At 39.3% G+C, this 23,793-nt stretch overlaps 1 protein-coding gene across 1 annotated transcript in view; it reads right to left on the reverse strand.

Annotated features, from left to right (window-relative positions):
* The window catches only part of PATJ (PATJ crumbs cell polarity complex component), a 129,782-nt gene extending 106,473 nt beyond the window's left edge, over positions 1–23,309 (reverse strand). The window contains exons 1-11 of the mRNA XM_088522420.1: positions 23,246–23,309; positions 22,999–23,165; positions 21,179–21,370; positions 19,715–19,854; positions 17,739–17,937; positions 15,969–16,097; positions 14,122–14,334; positions 10,529–10,631; positions 8,711–8,799; positions 7,374–7,512; positions 1,567–1,643 (exon numbers count right to left, since the gene is read on the reverse strand). Of these exons, the coding sequence (XP_088378546.1) occupies positions 1,567–1,643; positions 7,374–7,512; positions 8,711–8,799; positions 10,529–10,631; positions 14,122–14,334; positions 15,969–16,097; positions 17,739–17,937; positions 19,715–19,854; positions 21,179–21,370; positions 22,999–23,165; positions 23,246–23,267 (1,470 nt within the window). The 5' untranslated portion in view covers positions 23,268–23,309. The remainder of the gene's footprint in view (positions 1–1,566; positions 1,644–7,373; positions 7,513–8,710; positions 8,800–10,528; positions 10,632–14,121; positions 14,335–15,968; positions 16,098–17,738; positions 17,938–19,714; positions 19,855–21,178; positions 21,371–22,998; positions 23,166–23,245) is intronic.
* Between the last annotated feature and the right edge of the window lie 484 nt (positions 23,310–23,793).

Here is a 23,793-nt window from a genome sequence, read left to right on the forward strand (position 1 = left end):
CAGAGTCTTATTTCCCAGTACTTAAGGTACTTTTCCCAACAGATAGAATGCATTTCATATGCACTCAGTTGTAACTAAATGAATCGCTGACTCCTCTGATGTCTGTTCATGGTTAGGTACCTTGCAGCGAATCCCACGCAGCCATAAATCCTACCCAGGCACTGTACTAGGGTCTCTTCTCTTACAGCAAGATCTTAGTTATGTTCTTTAAAGCTGCTACCACACAGAACCAGAAAACACAGGAGCCATGGGTGATCCTAAATCCCTTCTTCAAAAGTAGTTTCCTTTAAGAGAAGTACTCACAGAAAATACTCAAATTTGTCCCCTCGGGGTGCTCTGCCAGTTTCAGTGGAGCCAAACACAGGAATGAAGATAGTGTCAGACTGAGCTACTAGGCTGAAATCAAACTAAATGTTGTCACTGACCACGGCCAAGCAAGACTACAGGTACAAACAGAAGAGAGAAACTGGGAGAACTGAAAGCAGCTCTCAAAGTGGGCTGCAATAGCAGTTTCTTTCTATTATTTAAAAGGACTAATTATTAATATTTTCACTTGTGCCATTTTATTGGCGGCAGTTAAAGAAGAATTAAAAATGCACAGTTCCACAAACTAAGCAGGTTTTCATCCTCTCTGGGAAGTGTGATAATGCTAAGGGAAGTAATATCAGACTCTGGAAATGTAAGAATGGGAATACCAGGCAACTAAAGTGGGTAGCGAAGCAGATTTATTGAATCATGTACATAATCTTATATGAACTTCAGATCTTAAAAGAGTGCTAATGGAAAGAAGAGGAGCCGGTTTCTCAAGACAGTTCTTAAAGCCACTTTAAATCTTCCAGCAAGAGAATGGAATGATAGCTACTCTAAGTAGTAAAAATAAGTGTCTCTAAATCAAGTGGACAAGCATTGCAAAAGACAAACAAGATATTTTCTTGGTGGCAGTAAGATTTTGTTAAGACTTTGGAAAGAATGTTGGCTGGAGTCTTTTATCTGTGTTCAGTAGCTAATATAGCATTGCAAAGCAGTGCTGAATTAAAATTTCAGTCAACTCCTTATGATGATTCATATCTGCAAAAGGTAAATAATCTTTTGCCAGGTAATCATTCAGTAAGAGATGAACAAGCAGCTTATAGGCACCAGCACCACAAAGTTACACTACCTTGAATTACTTCATTTTCTTTCAATACATTTGAAAATCATCCTTTGAATAAAACTGTAAAATTCTTTGGGAACATGGGAGTAATACCCTGAGCCTTTTTTCCACCAGTGCCCAATAAAAAAATTATAAACAAAATCATAAAAATGCCAAATATTTTAAGTGGACGCTATGATAAATACAGGCAAAGTTGAATTTCCTAAATCACTGGTCCTGTCTAAACAATAACTTCTATATAAACAGAATAATATTTGTAAAAAAATCCTGTATTTCAGCCTTGAAGTTAAGGGAAACAAAATGTGGCATTATCGATCTGTTCCAAATACTAAACAGCTTGTAATGCTAAGCTCACGAATCTGTAATTTAAAGAAATAACACATAACAGTGTGCTTTATTGAAGAACAACATACCATAACTTCATAATCAGGTCCCAGCAGGCTTTGCCACTTGGATTTCTGCTCACATGCTGGAGAGAATGGGACTCCTCCTAAGTATGAAAGCAAAAAGCATATTGTACATTCAGAAATACATTTACTTCTAAATAGTTCAATAAGAATCCAGTGTAAATAAAAGACTACAACGGTTACAAAAAGGAAATTGCATTAAGTTGAGTCCATCAAATGCTGCAAATCACAAAATGACCTTCAGGAAAACAATGTCCCACGTTAGCTACTGCTATAGTGCAATTTATTTGACTAAGGAGCAGAAGAGGTGCTGCTTGCATTGACAAGATGTGAATTTGGTACAGCATCGTTCCGTAAATAAGTCAGTCTTCCAGGCTGCAAAACAAGTTTCGTGCAGCTTCATAATCTGTTGCTATATAAATGCCTGCCCCTCCAGGGAAGCATCTTCTCCCACCGAAACAGGCCCCTTAGGAGCAAACACCTGACAAGATACCACTGTTATCAGGAGGCTGCATCAGCACAGATGCAGCCGTAGACTTTAGTTAGACATTTGGCAGGTACAAAGGCTTGTCTAGTTTAATTAGGCCAGCAAGTAACATGAGCTTTAATATAAGTCCCAGTTCTAAACCAGTCTTCCGTGGGAACTTGGCTATCTTGACATTTATATCTTTGCAGCTTTCTTACTTATGCAACCAAGGCAGTATTATACTCATGTAAGACAATTTGACAGAGCTAGACAGCATAAAATGACTGGCTGCCCTGCGTTTGACCTCATCCAGAAGCTCAGCACACATATAAAGTTCCATGCTGAAGAAATGTTTAACTGGTAAGAATCAAACTCCAAAGCAAATTCCATCGAGCAGCTACAGCAGCAGCAACTGGAGACGGAATTACTGAAAACTGCTTTTCCCCTGAATGACTGTAATAGTTTGTCAGATGTCTAGACAAGGCACAGACCACTTAGTATTGCTGATGCGTCACACTAAAATTCTGAATAAATCACAATCTCCCAAGCTGCACACAGACTAGCAAGCAAAATACCTCCGGGGAGGATTTTAGGGCACCAAGAGAAGCTCCGACCTTCCTGCTAGCCAAAGGTAACGCAGGCGGGATGCCCAACTTCCCTGGCTCCCAGCACCTCTGCAGGCTGCAAGATAAAACTCACAAGCTTTGCAAAAGATTCTTCCTTACACCATTTGGTAACGTTGAAGTTTTCAGCTCCTTAAAAATAAAGGCTTACATAATCTTATACAACAGCATAACTGACCACGGCACCTCTTCCAAACATCATCATGCCGAGTAGCCAAATGCTATTGAACTGCACTGAGGAATCACAGTCCTCAGAACCCAATGCCTGAGACTTCAACCGGAGCTACCTGGGGTTTCTTTTTATCTATAGGCTCAAAGAGTTATAAATATTGAAGGCGTCCAGCAATACAGACAATTTTTTGATACCAAAAAACCTTCTCCCCGAATCATCCTAAAATTTCTGAGCTCCATCTTAAGATTTACTTTTTCCCTCCATTTAATTCGCATTTCTGAGAAATGTTCCTCATGAACCTTGTTATCAAGCACGGGCTGATCACCATATTTATTTCTCAACTGTGGCAAAAACAAAACACGAGGGCATCTCTCTGCTCTTCCCATTTGCAGAAACACGCAGGGACACAAAGACTTTACAGTTTCTTATTCTGCTATTACAAAGTCATAGCCTGAACACACAGGACTTAAGCACCTGCAGTCCCCTGTGCAGTCAGATACGGATGTTAAGGCTCATCGAGAGTAACAAACGTTAGGATCAAGCTCAAAGTTCAGCTCAGGAACTCTAAGTTGTTTCCAATTGCCTGAATATAGTTTTCTTTGCTGCTTCCAAAAAGCACTACCAAAAATCTATGGTTGTCCAGACCAGGTGCTGATGCACATCTCCACTCAAAGGTTCTCCCTTTCTTTCTTTCAAACAGACCTCAAGGTCCCTGCTTACAACTTCCTCAAAACTGTGAAAATATTGCAGAAAGCGATTTGAATCAGATATACTTAATTCCAATAGTATCATCCAATTCACTTCAATGCACCTTTCTCACAGACAGCTTTTTCTACATGGCAAATAGGAATTTACTTCTTTCTAGTGTTTCATGTGGATTGATTTCTCATGGCCTAAAATACATACTACATCTTCTGCAATGCGTGAGGCCTCGGAGAGGGAAATGTCCCCGGATCAGCTTTCACTGGCAACGATCTGCAGTACATTTAGAGTTCTGCCTCTCTGCCTGCACTTCTATGCAGCTTTCTTAGCAGCTATCAAGAATAAACGTATTGTATTTGATTGTAAATATAATCTTTCCTTGTCAAAATTGCTGGCATCTTCAAAATGGGAACCTTTTTTTCCTTGCAATCCCCTCCCAATTTCACAAACTCTCTGTATTAGGATGTGCTGTGCTCTACTACACTTCATTAATACACTCCCTTTATCATCTCTAGATGTTATTCTCCAACCTTCTTTAAGTTCCTGGCTAGCATCATCGTCTCTTTGGGTTTTGCATACTGCCATAGGGTGAAAACAAGCAGTTCTGCCCACTCTGCAGTCTTGCAGATGCAGCTGTTAACTTAATTGCCTCGAGCCTGCTAGCAGAAAGTTTAAGGCCTCATATACATTGAATTCTGATCCATGTTGCCTTTGTAACAGAACTGTTTAAGCACCGTTTTGCCTGGGCAGAATTACATTTAATACCTATCCAGGAAACACAATTTGAATAAGTATTTCACACAACCAGGCCTAAAGGGAAGCAATACATATTTTATAAAACATATCTTTTGCATTAAACTTTCAAAAGCATTTCCAGAGTTTAGTCAGGACCTGAAATTTTCACCTTGGAGTAGAATTTAATGGCCAACTTTAAATTCCAAAGATAGGTGCTTATTTTGGACATGGTGATAGACACTTAATTATGATGGTGTTAAAACATATGTATCATATTTCAATATTAACAAAGTTTGCAAATACATACTTCCTCTTTTTAAGCAGAGGTGCACACACACATTTTACAATAGCAAAAGCCTTTTGCAGAACCTTGTAACTTTAAGCATGTTTCACTACTAGCTCAATCGAGCAGTGAGATCTGTTTACCAGTGCTTTTAGGGCACTAAATGCCTCTGTTTCTTCACTCACTTTTAAAATTATGCACATTTCATGATTCTGTAAAGGTCCCATGAGAACCAGCAATACTAAATATTATCAAGGACAGGACTCAAATGTAAACCAAGAGTATCTGCAGTGTTTAAATTTGGGTATCCCAAGATACACTGTCCACACAAAACTTATCATATTGCATCAGCGGAGGGGAAGCTTGGAATAATATAATACACTTGCTGCAGGATGCGCTGGGAAATGCAGCGTGTGCATTTCCACACAGCTCTGCAAGAAAGCAGGATGGGTCCAACTAGGAGCTGGTAATTGCAGGCAATAAAACCTGTGCCAGAGCTCCAAGGAACAGGATGAGAGTGGCACAACACTGGAATTAAGGGGGAGTCACTCATACTCGTGACCCGGCCATGACTTAACAGCTCCTCTTGAGACCAGGGTTTTGGAGGGTAGATGGAGAGGCAGTGGATCAATACCAAAGCAGGTTGGACCTGCTGTGGAAAGGGCTCAAATACAGTTAGGTCCAAGCTGACTCTTTGCAAAAGAGAGATCACCAAGGCACACCTGGAAACCAGCAAAGATTGTTAGCTTCAAGCCAGGTAAAAGCAACTTTATTCCCCAGATTAAGCTGATCCTGGCATTGATGACTTATTTGCACAGGTAGCAACTTCCTGAGAAAGTTCTCCTTGCATCATGGCAAACACCTGCAGTCTGTGACACAAGATAACCCAATCAAGAGTAATCAAGAATTGACCACAGATAGATCATTCACTTCAGCAAGAAGAAAAAATACTTAAAACCACTGTTATTGAGTCTAGAAGAGAGCACTTACTATGCAGGTCCAGTGGCATTTAGCCAGCACATCCCTCTTTCACCCCCCCCCCCGAATACTGTGGAACTTTTTGTGTATTAAGTATTTTCTTACCTAGTAGTCCTACCAGCTACCCACACTGCTGCTAGGCCTTTAAATTCTTCCTCCAGTGAAAATGATAATTCATATATGCCTTTGCACTCATGCAGCTGAAACAATGCTTTGATAACCTCCCATCTTAGCTACTCAGCATCTCCATATTGGCTTCCCATTTCTGGGAATAGGCAGAAGTCACAACACAGGATGTCTGGTTATAACTCTTGGACAGAAAAGTAAAACATAATGAAATATAGAAACTGCTATATTTCTCTCATTTCCAGGTTGTCTTTAATACTGACAGATCTTCCACAATCATAGCAAAATTGTTATTCATTGACAGCCATAATTTAGAATCCCCTATTACATATACAGAACTTTGAAATTACAAAGCATAAGGATAATTTATGCGGACTTTAACACAAGCTGTAGAATTTCACCCAGAAGTTCCTGTAGATGAGCCCAGAAATCTGTAGGGGAATTGAAGCCTTCTGGAAAGGCCTCCAACCTCAATTTGGATGTTAGCTAAAAACCAAACCAATCCTTTCTCCTGCGATTTGTCCCTGTGTCCAACTGCCCTAAAAAGCTGCATGACTATTTGAACTCCTCTCTTTGTGGCTACTGTTTCCAGGCTCAGGTCTTCTCCCTTTTCCAGGCAAGAGATTCTCATTTATCTCTATAAGGATGGAGTCAGTAACTTTCTGGTTTGGCTAGCAAGCTTAGGACAAGCAAGCCGAAAATTGTGTCCCCCGAGATTTAACCTTAGTTTCTAATAGCAGCATGGAAGGGAGCAAGCAGTACACAAAGCACTGGGACCACAGGATACAGGAGCTGGCTCTAGGAACAGGAGACACCGCGAGACGTTCCCTCCAAGTGGGGAAACTCACAGGGAGGTTGATGCAACTTGGCTGGGCTTATCTGGCACCCTGGGAAATACCAGTGACCCAGAGCACTGTAAATGGGAAAAGCAAACTGGAGCAAGGCAGATGAGGCAGGGCTTGTGTGTGGGAAACAACCTGCAAATGGAGACAAGGTGTAGTAAGATGTGATCCCCTGTGCCTGCTGCTGCAGCCATCTCCAGCACTTCAGCAGCCCCTAACTCAGGTAGAGCTCCTGAGGGGGGACATTGCAGCCCAGGGCCCAGGCTGAAGGACCTGGAGGTGGGTTCTGACCAAGCTGCCAGATGAGGGCAGCTCTAACAGACAAAGCTTCACTTCACAGGAACCTAAATAATGGGTGCTACAGATCTAAACCTAAAGCCAAAGCAAGCCATGACAGACCATCAGAATAGACACTAATTGAAGAAAAAAACTTAAGACATGGAAGAGATGCTGCAAAATATTCTATCCAGCTGTTTTATGTGGACTTAGTTTCTTTTCATTTTGAAGATTATCCCTCTGTTCTTGGTTTTCCTCACTCTTACACTAGTTCACGCTAGTTTCAATCCCTATAGCTCCAAGGGACAGTTGGCTGGAATAGTTGGCTGCACTGTGAATGCAAGAGGAAGGGGAGGACATAGGGAAAGAAAATGCAAGACAGATGGTGCAAAAGATACGAAGTAGCAACTACTCCTCATCGATACCTTTTTTGTTTGCTGCACAAGAGGTTTGTACTCAGTTTTTTTGAGCTCTTTTCTCTTTCCTTCCATTCCTTCTTAAGTATCTCATCTTCCACAGTGTAGACATAAGATGACATGGAATCTAGTTCTAATTAAATAATTGGGTCACTGCAAATTGAGTGCAGCACTGAAAAGATAAAAAGGATTACCTCTGTCTAATGGTCTTTCTGATGAAAGAGCAGAAGAGAGTTTCCTCCTAAGCAAGGTAAGGCGCACAGCCTGTCCTGTGTTACGCAAGGCCTCCACCACTTCTTGGTTGGTATAATCCTGAATATCAACTCCATCAACCTAGGACAAGAAATCGTCACATTAGAGCAATTACAGTACACTCTTATACTGCACCTTCCCCATAAGTAATATTCCTTCCAGAAGTTATTCACCTAAAGAGGGTATTATTTAAAAAAAAATCATTACATCATTTTGTGAATTGTTCCATGTTCTAAAAACGCCTTTTAAGAAGAAAGTACTCTAGTAATTTATTTTGCGCTCATGAGGAAACCGCAACACAGGAATTCACTAAACCAACTATCCCTCCCCTGCCAAATTTTTATTCTATTTTATTTTTATTTATCTTTTAAAGAGGAGCAGTTTGAAGAGCATTGCACATGACTCCCAGGAAAAGTAGTCAAAATGGAAGTCTGTTGAGTTCATAATCATTGTACATTTTTCCTATATTCATAACATGTCCACACATAAAACCTACGAAAATAACTGCATATAATCCACTCTAGACAGCCTAATTCTTGGCGGGATTCAGATGCTTCAGTTTACACCAGAAATATGCCATTCATCTCACTGTTGGATCAGCCACTGTAGGGCCTTCTCCTGCAAAACCACAGATAAAAGCACAAGGCTGCATCAGATTTTGCTCTTGTAAAAGAGATGCTGACTTTGGGAGATCTGGCACAGCTCACATCTTCCAAGTAATTTAAAATCAGATTTCTATGCAGATGATTTTGTAAAATGAAAAGAGCATTCAATTCATTACTGTTTGTACTGTGAATGCAAAATTGGCCATTACTCAGTTTTTAATTTTTATACATTTAAAGCTTGGGTTTTAAACATAAATTGCAACTATTAATATTTTGATGGTATCCACACGATGCTATACACTCATGAGGAACCATAAGCAACATGGCACTTCCTGCAAAATCTTATCCATCCTCAGATCCTATTGACTTCAACAGGACCCGATATTGCTCCTTTTTAATTTAGGCCAAAAGCCAAGACTCTCCGCTCCCAAATGCGTGTCTATTTTAGAGCTAACTACTGTTTACTACTTCTTTGAATATAAAGCAATATTTTAACTAGAGCAAATCAAAGCTCATTTCTGTTACAGTATCTATCTAAACAAACAGGCTGCAAAGAAGGCAAGGTTTGGTTAATTTTAAAAAGGTTTTACCACTACACTTTTTTCTTTTTAATTCTGATATATGCAATGAAGCATTAGTTTTAAAGCAATGTAGGAGCAGAATATTTTACTTACAGCAACAATTTTGTCATTAACTTGAATTTGGCCATTATGGTCAGCAGCACTACCAGGTATTATGTTTTTCACAAAAATCCCTGAAGGTTCTGTTGAGGGAAGAGAGGAAGAAAAAAAAAAAAAGAAAGTACATTATCCTAACTTAAAAAAAAAAGTTTTTATTTACAGTTTTTTTTTTCCACAGACTTTAATGCATAGAGCCATGATTCTGCAAAATCGCTGACATTCAGCACGTACCTCTTATGTAGCTTGACTGTTAAGAACAACCAAAAAGCTCTGATAGAGAGAACACCATTGACACCAGCACCCGGGCGCTGACCTCTATAATTTTTCCTTAATGTGGCTCACAGAAGGCCACCTCCTCCATGGATTCGTCCTTGGGCTTACACAGGCTTTAAGCCACAATCACTCAAATCCATGCTGCATTTGATTTCAATAGGACTACCTAAGCTAAAAGTAAAGCATATGCTTAAGTACTTTGATCAAGGCTTCAATCTATCCTCTTACAGCTTTAGTACTTTAAAACTTAATGAAAAAGAAGAAACATGGAAATCAGAGAAGCTGTCCTTTGCCAAATTTGGTTATTAATTCTAATTTTAAATTAGAATCAAGGAATAAAAAAGGAACACAACACGGAACACAGTGAAAACAATCAGTTGCAACATTAATCCTTTCCGCCCCCCAATAAATAAGACATGCTGACCCGTAGTCTGAGTGAATCTTGACGCATCATCCATCCTGTTCTCACTAACCTTCCTCAGACCTGCCTACACCCACCTGTCCAAGCGGGGTGATCCACACTCAGCAAAGCCCCTGCAGTCACACCACAAGCCCTGCTTGTTGTCACTGCCACGCACGTGCTCCCTGACCCGTCATTCCCGCTGCCAACTGCCCTCACCTGCGAGTTTCTGAGGGGTGACACCACAGGATGTGCCAGGAATGAGGGCAGTGTTAGCAATGCCAGCTGCAACTTGCTTTTTCTACTCCCAGAATATTTTCTCAACTCCCACAAGAAAGGGGAGGAGAGAAAAACACTTCCTCTTCATGCAACACCAGATATTCAGGAGAGTTGATATTAAAAAGATTATCTTTCATGGAGTTAACAATTGAAAGATGATTTTATAGCTCTAATTTAAAACGTATGTAGAAAAAAACCTGATTCCATGTTTCCATATCTGAGCACAGATATTTTAATCTGTTCCCAGAATTCAGACACGGAATCAGCCATCTGTCACAAAGAAGTAAATCACCTCGCGAAGGTGGCACACACATCACGCACAGCAAAGAGCCTCCGTGTCGCCTGCCTGGCAGAGAGCTGGGCTGCTTAATCTGATTGATCATTTCTACCCTCACACTGACAATTCATTAAATAAATGAAAGTGCACGGCGAGCTATTTTGTATGTACTGAAGATGCCATTCAAAAATTGATGCGATCTGGGGACATCTGATGCTGTTTGGAGCCTCTTCTTAAAACGTATCATCTAAATGTTATATGCACCCTGGGCAAAATAAGCAGCAGTGAAGAGAGGAATCTGACTACGCTGGACTCCACACATGCAGAAACTCTGTTACAGTTTAAAGACTTGCACAGCTATGATCACAGTCCAGCAGTTTGATAAGAATCAATTCCTAAGCTAACTACAACTCAAACAATTTTGTGGCTGAAGTGCACTTTGCAGCAAGCTCTCCAAGTATCTTTTTCCACAGATTTTGCAGTTTACTTCGCTTCAAGGAAGTGTAGTTCATTCTCCTGTTAGCAAATAATGGGTGTTTGAGATGTCCCTGTCCTAGACTTTCCTAAACCACATCAAACTCACCTGTATCACACATGCCAGCATATCCAACAATCGTTATTCCCAGGCTTTGCCCATTCTTTTTTATAAGTTCGACATCATAGGTCTCAAAAAGGTCCTTATTATCCTATAAATAAAGCACAAGACAATGAAGTCTGTGAATTCTCAGTACCATTAGCAAATTGCAGGTTAAGCTCTTCAAAAGTTAGCAGTGATTTTGATCTTCCTACTCCAAGAAGTATCACATTTGCAGAAAAGAAATACCTAACATTTGCTGAAAGCAAGGTATCACTAAAGTCATTATTTGCTTTTCAAATTCTTTGCTATTATTTTTTCCACATACCTGTCAGAGGCATAAAGTGTGTATTTTATTGAAAACAAAGGTTTCCATTAGACAAGGGGACATTTTCCCTTGATTCCATTGCCACTTAGTAGCAGCAAACCTTCCAGTCCAGCTCTAAAGGCAGCAGAAATCCTAAATGCTCTGAAAATTTATTTTGTGCCTTTTGTCCTGACAAGCAGTGCCAGGGACCTACCTGCCAGGGAGGCACCGACTAAGGAAACAAGGAATAGCGTGAAAATAATCCCATAACTGAAATTGATTTCTTTCACTGGGGGAGATAAAGCCTCACACCCACATAGTAGGCATATCTCTATTATGGATGGAGCTCTCTATCTAAATGCATATAGGTAACCATGTAGATGCATAAGTGTATTTTTTGTCTTTATGCTAGACACCAAGATAGAAATTACACCCTGCAGACATAAGATTAAGGAGTTTGATACAGTCTTATTCTGATTTGAACTCCACCAAAGAGCACTGGAAGCCACTGGAATGTCAAAGGCAACATGAAGCTAAAGACACACTAGAGTTTGCATTCAATGAAAATTATTTTTCGGACAGAAAAATATTATACTATAAACAGCTTATTGTTAATCTGATAAGACTTCTCACTACTAAAAAAAAAAAAGGAAAAAAGCACATAACCTGTTCTTTGAACCCTCTGCTTGTTCTCATTAATAACAAAACCCAGAAGTCTCTAGCTATTTCAGGACAGGAAATGTGCAAGTGATCCCAACTCCAAAGAAGTGCTCAGAACACGAGTCCTCCAAAAGTTGGCTTCATTATGTTCCACTGTGCAACCAGTGTAGCCTGACCAGTAAAAATTGGAAGTACAAGACAGAACACATACATGAGGAGTTCAGGATGAGGCCACCCCAAAGACACGGCTGATTCAGAAGAGAAAAATGAGCAAGCACATATATCCCCACACAGGGGCATACCAAGGCATAAATTAACATAAAAGGAGTTCTTGTAGACTTTCAATAATCTATCTGCTCATATTAATGTGATCAAAAACAAGCACATGATCAGACTAAGGGCTCTTGGAGGGAATGAAGTCAGGACAGCTGCTATCACTGAAAACACAATTAGCACAGAGCTGGAAAAAGGAAAAGGTTTCTTGAGAACACAGTGGCCCAAGAAAAGTTAAATCAAATGCCAGTCAAGTGTCAGCTATGGAGGAACCTCTACCAAAAGGAGGTAAAACTGCTGTTATGGCCGTTTCACCTTTAGCTGAAAGAGAAACCAGCAGAGAGCTACCTCCCACCTGCCTCCACAAGCCAGCTGCCTAAATGGTTTCCAGCTCTCTCATTCCACAAGGCACTGAGGGGATGAAGATGGTTTCTGTGCTCTGTCACTTATCTTCAGGAGAGGGAATCAAGACAGCAGCCGAGCCTTCAGTGACATCTGAAATGGACCTATGGTCTCCAGAGTCCTGCTATTCTGGCATGAGTTCTTCACCGCCACTGCTCTACTCTGCAGAAACACTCCCGGAGGGATGTTACTGGCAGCACGCAAAGAGATGGGAAGCGGAGGCTGCAAAGATCACGGCACAGAGTCCTAAAGGCAGTCAGGACAAGCAAGCTGCTAATATTGCAGGCAATATCTTGCAAAATACCAATAGCATAGCTGTTTTCTTGTGCATATATGGACAGAGAAAACAGACCAAACATGTAAAAAAGCATTTCTAATCATTTGCATACAATCCTAAGAGGAAGGAAAAAAACATAAAGAAAAAAGAAAAAGAAAAACTTTTGCTACTCCAAAGCTTACAACTAGTAAAAGTGCTCAGAAGTCAGAGGGAAATACTAGACTACTGAAGCAAGCTCTGTTGTGAATCAAACACAAGCTGAAGGGTAGAGTAAGAAAATAACTAATAAATGGACTCAGATTAGCCACCATTCCTGACTTCAGCAAATCTATTGTCACAGCAGAGAGGGATTTACTCAAATGTAAACGTGCATTGTCCATGAATTTAGAAAGCAATAGATGATGTTCAGAAACAGATGCAGTTATGCAAAGATTTTTTTTTTAATTGCACTGAAAAGACACCCAGAAATAACATTTTAGAGAACTGCAGAATCTGCAGCTCAGGATTGATCAATGAAACAAGCTGCTAAACAAATCAGATCATTCTGAAGCAAAGAGAGAAAAATAATAGTTTGTACAGGGGACAGCAATCAGAACCAGGTTATTTTTCCCAAATACAGACTTTGGGAAATTCAATCCAGCCAGAAAAATAAGAAATGTTTTATAACTATGTTGATTTTCTACTAGTGTCATTTTCCCCGCCCCCCCCCCCCCCCAGAGAATTAGGTAAGATCTCACTTTAAATACAGCAGTCTCTTCTGAGAAGAGCTTGTGAAGGACCCACAACCTCTCTGCTTCACTTACAGCAGCATTTCCAAGAGACATGGAGCTTTTCTCCTTCCCACAGCTAACGGCTGCCTTTGCAGAGACTGGGCCCAAATATGCAACACCACAACTGCTAATCTCACCCTTAAAACTGGGGCTTTAAAAAAAAGGACTCTTAAGTTAGAGTCAAGAAATTAGACAAGAAAGAAAAGGCTACTTGAATTCTACACCTAAATCTAAGCAGCACAGTAGCAGCAGATGGTGCACAAGCACAGCTTTGTTTATGTTTCAAGACCTACTGTACACTTAGTGTAGCATTTGTTGATTTTAATTACTCAAAACTGAAAAGAATGACTTCAAAAACAAGAGACTTTGATATGACCATGATAAGATTTGCTAAAACAAGTTTCAAAATTTTTAGATATATTTCCTATCACAGACAGTAGCGTAGACGATGAAAACATTACACTTATGTTTCATAGAAAAGATGATTGTGCTGAATAATTCTGCTCTGGCCACAGCACTAGATTTTAGACTAGGAAAATTCACATTCAAGTTTTTAAATCCACTTAACAAATGATTGATTAGTAAAAACGTAATGAGCTATGAAGGACAACTAAGAGTGCCATTTATTGATAACGTTTATGGTCTTGGTAATTAAATCATTCACTTCGAAATAAATTCTGTAAGGCTGGTCATTCTGACCCCAAGATTATAGGCATTTACAGCACACCAGAGAAAGGGAAAAATTATAGAAGGTAGGGCAAGAATAATGACCACTTAAAAACATATATATGATACTGGAAACTCAAATGAGGAAAAGCACTTTAGGTCTCATGAACGCTCCATTCTCCTCCTCCTCTCTGATCACAAGCCACAAACATGCTTTAAAATGTCATAAATAAAATCAAATACTTACATTCCCATTTTGAAAGGAGGGTAATGCACTAACTGGCCAGCTCAAAGGAGCTGGTGGAGTTTCTGTGATTTCACCCTTTGGGTCTCTTGCGACTACCATCCTAACAGAGTTCCCACAGTTTCTCAGCACTTGGGCAACTTGTTCGCTGGTCATTCCTTGAACGTTGGTCCCACCAATCTGTAGGATGTGATCTCCTGTCCGCAGCCGCCCATCCTTCAAACATAAATAAAATCGCAAAAATAAAAGTTTCCAGTCTGTACATGAATCAGTGCTTTCACATTACAAATCTCAATTTCTGTGCAGGCATTTTCATGTCCAGGTGAGCCATGAGAATACCACAGAATTAATCAGCATTGCAACGTTAATAATTCAAGGAAGTGTTTGCACAAATAAGCCCTTTTTCTTCTACAGAATTTAATATTGATAGATCAAACTTTAAACAAAAAATACCAAGCAAGCTAAACAGGTTGAATAGTACTATTGCTAATCCAGTGGTTATGCTTCTCAGCAGAAAGTTTATAATCTTATAGCCTGTTAGGTACTGTTGTTTCATACAATAATCCTTGCAATTTTTATTCTCACATGACTAGTTGCTACTCCAGAGAGTAATTCCACCGAAGGTGACAAGACTCCACACACAAACCACTGTTTACATGACAATTAAGATTCACACATTGCTATTTCTATTGCAAGCAAGCATTCATGGGTCCAAACCTTCAGCTAGCGTTGATCCACTATCTCATGAACAGTCATTTACACAGCACTCAGTGCTGTTTCTCTTAAAAGAAAGGCGAACTCGCACAGCTTTTAACACATATGCATACGTATACATATCCATTTTTTTCAAGGTTTTTGATGATCTCTCCTTCAGGCGAGAACAACATGAGTTCTTAACTTACATGCGTCATTTGTGGCCAAAACATTTTATTCCTTACAGCAAAATAGGTGTTATAAATAAGTGGCTCTTAATTATTGTGTAAGTGGCAGGTTCTGAGAGAGGCAGACAACTATTACTGTCCAATAAAGCTCTCTGAACCTCCAGTTTTCATTTCTGGTGAATATTGCAAAGGTATCTTAGGCTGTCTCTTTTTGCATGTTACCCCCAGTCTTGTCTGGACCTAGGGCTCCAGAGCTCCAATGCCACAACATGTCATGACCAAACTCACATTAAAAATCCAAATCCTGTTTTCTATCCGTGTGTCCTTCTCCCAAGATGTGGCACGGAGTCTTTGAGGACCAGCAAATCAAAGCTGCCAGCTGCACCTGAACAACTTCCAAAGAACCACAAACGACAAAAAACTCTGCACTGATCCCAGGTGCCTCCAGGATCTGCTCAGACTGCAGGGCACAGGCCCCAGTGGCTTTAAAGTTAAAACCAGTACAGAGATGGGACGTTTTTAAGCTGGATCTTGCAACACGATTTCTTCAATGGCGCAGATTCTCTTGCCTGAGAATCGTCTCCAGTTTGTCCTTACAGATGTTGCCAAACATATCAAGTTTTACCAAGAATAAGCAAATCTATTAGGAGTATTTGTCCTCCCAGGACGACCAAAGGTTGAAAGTATTGAAAGTATTAGAACAACTTGGACAAAATTTCAAAATTTCTGGATGTTCTACAACTTTAGGAAAGCCAAAACATGTCTGAGAAACAACTTAATGCACATCAGGTATTGACTTTTTCCTCAATCATACCTTTCACATATTTATTTGTAATGTACACGTTGGCATTCAGACTTCGATGCTATCAGCTTCCCTTTGTTGAAGTATATTAGTTTATTTTAAGACTGTCAAAAGCAGTTAATTACACTTTACAATCAAACAAGAAGTGACATAATATAACAAATTACCCGGTCTGCCAATCCCCCAGGAACAATTGTTCGTACAACCACACCACTCGACTTCCCTCCTACAATTCCAAAGCCTAATCCCGAACCGTCGTTAATCAGCTCAACGTCTTCGACGTGGCCCCAATGAATCTGCAATTAATAAAAAACAGGAGATTTTAATTTCAACTGATTTTTAATGTTTCTCACTTTCACATGTAGTGGTAATGATGAGAATTAACCAAAACAATCTTCTTTCTGCCCCACATATTGGAGATATACAGGATTTTGGACAGTCAGTTTCATTTCCTAATAAAAACTCAGTGGGATTTCTCATCTGTTTTTAAACATACATTTTGTCCTTCACTTTCGTAACAGCACACTAAGAAAAAGCAATTTTAAAATTTTCTTGCCAAAATGAAAACTATCCTTTTAGCTTCCCATAAATCAGGAATACTGCAAACAGGGGGAAAAAAAACAGAAGAAAGGAGCTCGCATTGGCCTAGTTCTCATTTACTGTTGCCCAGCTTCTTATTTCTGTTATTTCACTTATCCTCCAAACACCCTCCATACCCTAAACACTAGTACATGCCGAATTAACAGCACAATACAAAGTTTTGCCATGCTGAATTGGAAGCATGTTTCCAAGCTACACTCTATCATGACCTTGTGTTCTACTAGACAACCTCAAAATAACAAAGCTGTTAAGCAACCCAAATGCAGCCAATGTTTCTGTCAGATTAATATCTCATAGAAACCAAAATGGAGCAAAGTAGGCAGATTTAAGTCTTCTGTGAATAAAGGATTTATTAGCACACTGAAAATCTTTGCCAAAGCCAGTTAAATATCATAAAAGAAGTTTAAAGACCCCCCGTAGAGATATATATTTGTATTTTATTTTGTTAGTCTGTTCAGTGCAGATCTTTCAATGAAAAAGCAGTTAAAGTTTAATTCTTTAAAATTTTCAGTGCAATAAACAATATTGATTATCCACTAAAACCTTCAGATTTCACTAGCTCTGTAATAATCATGAGGGAAATAATTACTGAGAATAAGGAAAAGCAGCACTCTAACCAGATTTTCATTGAAACCTACTTGTACAATAAATTAAAATTCTAATATTGCAAGCCCTGGATTTAGGTGTGCAGCTCAAACAAATTCAGGGAAGCCACCTGGACCATACAGTTTGAACACAGATGCGAGTTCAGCCCTGGCTTATTAGACCTCCAGGTGACAATCTCTCCCTGTTCAAGAAAATTAAAGGGTTAACAATCAATGACATTTACAGATTAAAATAATTAAATCGACAAACAAGAACTCAGAGGTTCCCTTAACAGCTTTGTCTTTGCTTGAAAAAAAAAAAAAAAAAAACAAACAAACAAAAACCTGTTTTCAGCAATTCAAGTTTTAATGGGTTGGGATATTTCAAGCAGTGCTCAAGATAAGCTGTGTTTACCCTCTTTTAAGGTGTAATCAGAGCCACATCTTTAATTGCTGAGCACAATAAGGTTTCAGCTGGGTATACTCATAAATTGCAGACCCTGCTGCTAAAAATATGTTGACCTACTACAGCTTCTGCTAGCCCATAAAGAGCCCGGATCTATTTTATAACACCTTCATGCAGCTTTGCAAAGGAAGCATTCTAATTACTCCAGGATAAGTCTCAGTCAAACGCCACTGCATACAAAACCCGATTAAAAAATAAAAGCAGAAAAAGCCAGCTAACACAGCTACAACTATTAGAGAGTCCATCACAGTTCAAAGTCTGATTTTGACAGCACTGCAACAACTCACAGTCTCAGGTGGATTTATATCGCTGGGTGAGACGGCCGAAGTTCTGCTGTTTCCTTGAGCTGGCTCCCTAGCAACGACCAGATGCAGGGATCCCGTGGATTGCTGCAGGAGCGCCACGGCGTGCTGATGGGAAACGCTCCGATCCAACGGGGTGCAATTAATGGCCAGTATGTGGTCATTTTCCTTCAGTCTTTGATCCCTTAACAAAACAACGAAAGAAATTTTAAAGCGCTGCGCAGTAACTTCATTAGAGGCTAGCGTAATCTCAATAGGAGCATGCAGAATACACAGTTGTGCAAGGTTACACCATTTATATAAAGGAAAATCTGCTTATTAAGCTGTCTCTAGCAACAGAAAAATTACATGCGATCCACATTGTCCCAAACAGACCAACCAAAGCAAATTTTGTTGCAACACTGCCACGGTATACTAGTTGACTACATTTCTTCCACTGCTTCTACTTGAAAGATTCCCCTATTCTTTCTTGATTATGAGTTATAGGGCACAAAAATCATTTTTTGTAGTTATATAAGGAACAACAAATCATTCTTGATTACTGTCCACACTATGTGACACTAGCTCCAAGTACTCAAAACTCAGGCTATGATACTGTTTTGCATCATTACTTAGCCTAAATATGTTTATATGGTATTCAAAAAAAATTTACAGTATCAAACTTCACACATCAAACTTCCTTTGGGCAATAGGGAGCTCAGTTTATACTATACTGTAGTATAAATAGTACGTTGTAAAAGTATGAATCTCAGTTAATTCACCCCAGCAATGAATGTAGATTTGTGACAAGAGAGAAACGATCATTCATCTGCTTTGTTAAATATTCATTCTGAGCACGAGACCAAACTGTTACTTAGACAGACACTTCCTTCAAAGCTCTGTAGGAATCCAAAATTCACCAGGAGATCTTGTCTCAGAAGAAAAACTGGAAGCACGCTAGGGAAATTCATAAAACCCCCAAACAATAAAACTGCACATCTTAGCTAACACATTTTAAACTTCATTTTTCTCGTGCAATATTTAAGAACTTTCCCTGAAATCTCTTTTTTTCAGGCACTAACCATATTTTAGATTCCTTCATCAAAGAAAGCAAGCAGCAGGTCATCAAATCCTAACGTGAGATATTCACCCTCCTTTGACATCCGGATCAGTCCATCTGTCTCCACTTTGAAAGAGCCTAATATGCTTTTCTTTAAGTGCTCTATGATGTGTTCTCTGCGGGCCCATAGCCATTATCATTCCAACCTCTCCCCACTCTTTTTGTCATCCTGCGTTGGCACTTCCTGACATGTGTTATTTAAAAAGTGACACCAGTGACTTGAAATCTAGACACATTTTCTTTAAACATAATTCCAAACACCGTATTTGTCTCATGCCAACTCTTGTGGTTTTACAATCACATTTTATTTTTAAAGGATTGCTCTGTCTTTTGTTGTTGGGCAAAAACCCACAGACAATATGGGGGAAAACTGCCTGAAGCCTTGATTCTATAATGACATCTGTGCAGGGATCTGTCAGGAGGACTGGATCTAAATTTGCACAGGAAAAACAGTAAAACCAACTATAAATAAAAGCATTGTCATATGCACACAAATAATAAAAAAGGGGGGGAAAGAACATCTTCCAGGGATACAATGGATAATAATTCAGAGGCTAATTTTATTTTCCCTGTATTCTTTTGTGAGTTTTCTTTGTTTTATAATCAGTACCCCAGATTCTCTTGAGCGATTCCTGGAAATTCCATTTATGAATGGCTGGGATATTTAAAACTCATCTGAAGATCTGGTCCCTGAAACATGAGTTTTAGTTGAACAGACAGAACTCAAGCTACCTCCCACAAAATATCCCACCTGACTGACCCAGACAAAGACATGAGTCTGATGAGGTCTTCGATATGAAAATCATGGTTTAAACTTACAGTATTTCACTGGAGAAGTAAGATGTAAGTGTAAAAGTCTCACCTGTCAGCTATGCCTCCTGGCTGCACTTCCTTCACAAAGATACCAACTTCTCCCGAGCTGTGGTTTTTAAGGGCGACCACGCTAAATCCAAGACCTCCAACAGAAGGCTTTTCTATCTTTATTGATTCTATTTGTCTGCCCTAGTAAAAAAGAAAAAGTTTTACTAATTTTTAACGCAACAGAATGAGCTAGTTTAAAATTTATGAACACTATGAGAATTATTCTCCTCCTAAGACTAAACAAAGGCAAAATACTGAATATGTTATTTCTATAAAAGCTTCTCCATTTATTATTTTTAATATAACGGAGTATTGGATATGCAAGGACTCTGAGGTTCTGAAACCTCAGGGAATTTAAAAGCTGCTTTCACACTTCATTCACATTATGAGATGAATTCCAAACTGGATGAAAACTATGAACGAAGTGCTGTCTAGAGCAATATATTTGGGATTTCTGGAAATACTGCACAGCTAAACTAAATTACTTGTCTTTGGCTCCTTTTGCTTTTAATGCAAACCTTTTTTAGGTTCGTGTTCAAAAGATTGCAGCTTTTAAATAAAGAAATTAATTTCCTTCCCCTCCCTACCATTTCACACTTGATGCTAAAAACATTTGTTTTTCCAGGTACCTTTTCAGTTCTAATACAAAATTTCTGGGGTTGTTTATTGGGAAGTATTACTTAGAGAAAGCACTTATATCACAGCTGTTTTATCCAAAATAATGTGCAGTCTCTACCACTAAATCTTTTATTGGATTAGTTAATGACACACTAATGAGAAGAGTTATGCTCAAAATATTACAGCTACATTAAGGTAGTCAATTAGCAACAGTTACTTAATATAGAAAGGCACGACTAACCAATTAAATTAATGGTTCAAAGTAACACAGAACAATACATTCATGGTATAAATGCCAATTCCACATGGGTGAATGTCTGCACCTGTATAATTCTCCATAAGCAGCTGGTACATGCTACATCACATGTTAGCAAAATCGGCATCTGTCTGATGAAGTTAAGAAAAATTAAATGAAGAGCTAAATAAAATATTAAACACTGGTTCTTTTAATCGTTTGTACTGTTCAAATATCAACAAAGCTGGTAAGTTTCCAAATCAAAATGTACTTAATGAAAAAGCCTTTTTCCATCCAAACAGGTTTCTGCAGAACATGTCCATTTTCAATCAAGGGTCAGCAAACGCCAAAAAATGTTTTCTGGAAACTGAAATTTCTTTTCTATGTTGGTGTGTTTGATGGAGACTAAAACAAAACAAAAAAAAATGGCAAAGAAAAACTTTCCATTTTTGATGGTATCTTTCATGGGGAAAAATTATCCTCAGCAGCTCTAGACTCTTACTGGTTCTCAGATACACAACACAGAAATGCGTTTGGCAAAGTACTCCACAGGCACACATGGAAAAGTCTAACTTTAGAGGAAAATAAGTCTTGTGGAGTTGAGAGCCTTACCTTTGCCATCTGTTGGATGATCGTGTTAAATTCATTAACTCCTAGGTTTGCTGCGAAAGGAGATGCTCCAGGTTCGGGCGAATTGCAAGGTGTGCACAAGCTCCCATTAGCAACTGATTTGTCAGCAAACACCAGGAGCCCTCTCTTGGTAAAATCAAAATCTATTGAACGGTTCGGAGGCATGTAATTTAGCTGTTGAAAACAAACACAGATGTAATAAAACTACTTGAAACATAAGAATAGATATGTATGTATAGGACCTTTTTCTGCAGATTGACAATGAAGCAAGCACATACAAGTTTATATCTACGCATTCACAGAAATATACTACAAATTTTAATCTTTTTTTTTTTCAGAAGGAAGTTTTTCAAAGATTTCAGCTGTTTCTATCGCACTAATTTTCTCCATCTGTGTCACGCTTCTTCCCCATCCTTGCCCATTTCCCTCTTTTTACCGTTACGCCCAGGAAAAATACACAGACAAGCATGAAATATGAAAGAGGCACTGCTGCAATCAACAGGCAAACCTAGACAGTTTGGGCACAGGAATCACAATTTTCATGTGATTTTGGGACTCAGGAGCCAAGGATCTGCTTCTGTGCTATGTCTCCCCAGAGAAACTAAAGTACAAACCAACTACTACACACTACTATTGCTAGAACTGGCAGTTCAGTTTCCAGTCTTGGCAGATAACACAGGAGTGTAAAAATACTACCAATGTGACACAGCAAACTGAAGATTTTTTTCCTGAATGAAACTGTTCATCGTGCATTGGGAGAAAACACTTTAAAAAAATCCATTTTGATAAACATCTAAATTTGCTAGTTATGAACATTCTGAGCGTGAAATCCATTACACCACGGCTACAAAACTTCATCCTAGATTTATTTGTATTTTCAGTTTATTATTATTTTTACTTAATCGCTTGCAGCAACATGCATCCAAGTTTTGGAAGGAAGAGGTTTGAACAGATACAGCAACAACATGAACAAGGGAAGAAGGGAGAATGAATGGCACTGCCATGTCACCCACATAGGAGCATGCACAACACATGCAGGACGTTTGGAAATGATGGCGAGGTGGCCTCATTCCCAAGACCTATAGACCTCACTATATTTGCAGGTGGGGAGGTGCAATAACAGCACCACAACCCTGATTTTAGTTTGCATTCCTGATAGCTAATTGCATGATGAGAACTGTTCATACAGAAGTGTCGTCGATGCCCGTGTCCATGGGATGCAAGTGCCAGATGGCATTATAAACCAATCCACACAAGTCCCTTCTGCTGCTGGAGCTAACTCACTTAAAGCTAACTCGGATATGTCTACATCAGTGCTTGGCAAACCTTCAAGGGTGGTTTTCTAGATTTTATTTCCCCAAGCAGGTTAACTATGCTTGTACAAGTCAGCAGGAACCAGGCGATGCCGTCTTTTAAAGAGGCAAGATGCTGCCAGTCAGTTGATAAACAGCAGTTTGCTTCTGGGAAAAACAAAGGGCCCCAGTTCCCACTGTGTTCAGAACTCACGCTGCCGCAGTTGATGCCTGTTGCTGCTGATGCCTGTTTCGAGATTGATGTGGTTCTCAGCTCCTGCCTCTTCTGCATACCTTTCAAAGCATGCTGCCCCCATGACTACAGTATGTTGCAATAGCTCTTATTTCAGAAGGGACTGTGCAGATACCAACTTAAAGACAGCACTCAATCACACCGAATAACAGCCTACTAACAACAGTGTCCTCATTAACACCCACCTACATATCCTGTTTTAAGTTCCAAGTTAAATACAGTTATCATCACACCAACAATTGTTATTTTGCACTCACTTGTTCCTTCAGCTGCTTGATGGATTGCTGGAGAGTCAGAATCTGGTTGAACAAAGGGCTCCTTAGCGTGTTACGGAGAAGAGTCAGGTTTTCATTATGTGGAGCATCTTTCTTTTCACGGAGTTTTGCTTGCAGACGGTCAAGGATCTGCAGCACCTGCTGTTTATCTGTACCACAAAACGGTACGTGTTAGGAACACAGCTCCATTTCTCACTGCTTAGCAAAAGCAGTCTTTTAGACTACATACCTGCTGCAGGATTTTCAGGCATGTTGAAGGGTATTCTTGGAATTACTCAAAACAACCTAGAATAACCTGGTTACAAAAATTTGAAGGGAGAAAAAATCGAAGGGAGAATTGATTAGATACACTCTTATCAGAGACAGTAGACAGTCAAAAAATACACTTTCTTGATTTTATTCTATACTAATAATAGTTGACAACAACAAAGTCAACAACAAAATACCCTTCCCGTTTGTTTACCAAGTATTCAACAGCTCTCAATATAGCCAGTTACACTAAGACACCAGTAAAAAAAAAATATTTAAATATTTCTGCTTGTCCTGTGTGTTGTCCTCCATACGCACACAAAAAAAGATGAAGAACATCTCTTTACAATACAGGGAAGAATGCAGATTTTAAAACCCAACATTAGCCATGGAAATTGAGTGCCAGCTGTGTTCAGCCAAACTATTTTAAATACAGACAATAAAGCTGTGACCTTTTCAAACACATCCAGATGAAATTCTACTATTTAAAAGATACTTTCCTCCCATATAATTATTTATAGACAGTAT

Source organism: Tinamus guttatus, unplaced genomic scaffold (genome assembly GCF_059628265.1).
Source record: "Tinamus guttatus ecotype Peru unplaced genomic scaffold, ASM5962826v1 Tinamus_guttatus_pri_ptg000153l, whole genome shotgun sequence".
NCBI classification, from domain to species: Eukaryota; Metazoa; Chordata; class Aves; order Tinamiformes; family Tinamidae; genus Tinamus; species Tinamus guttatus.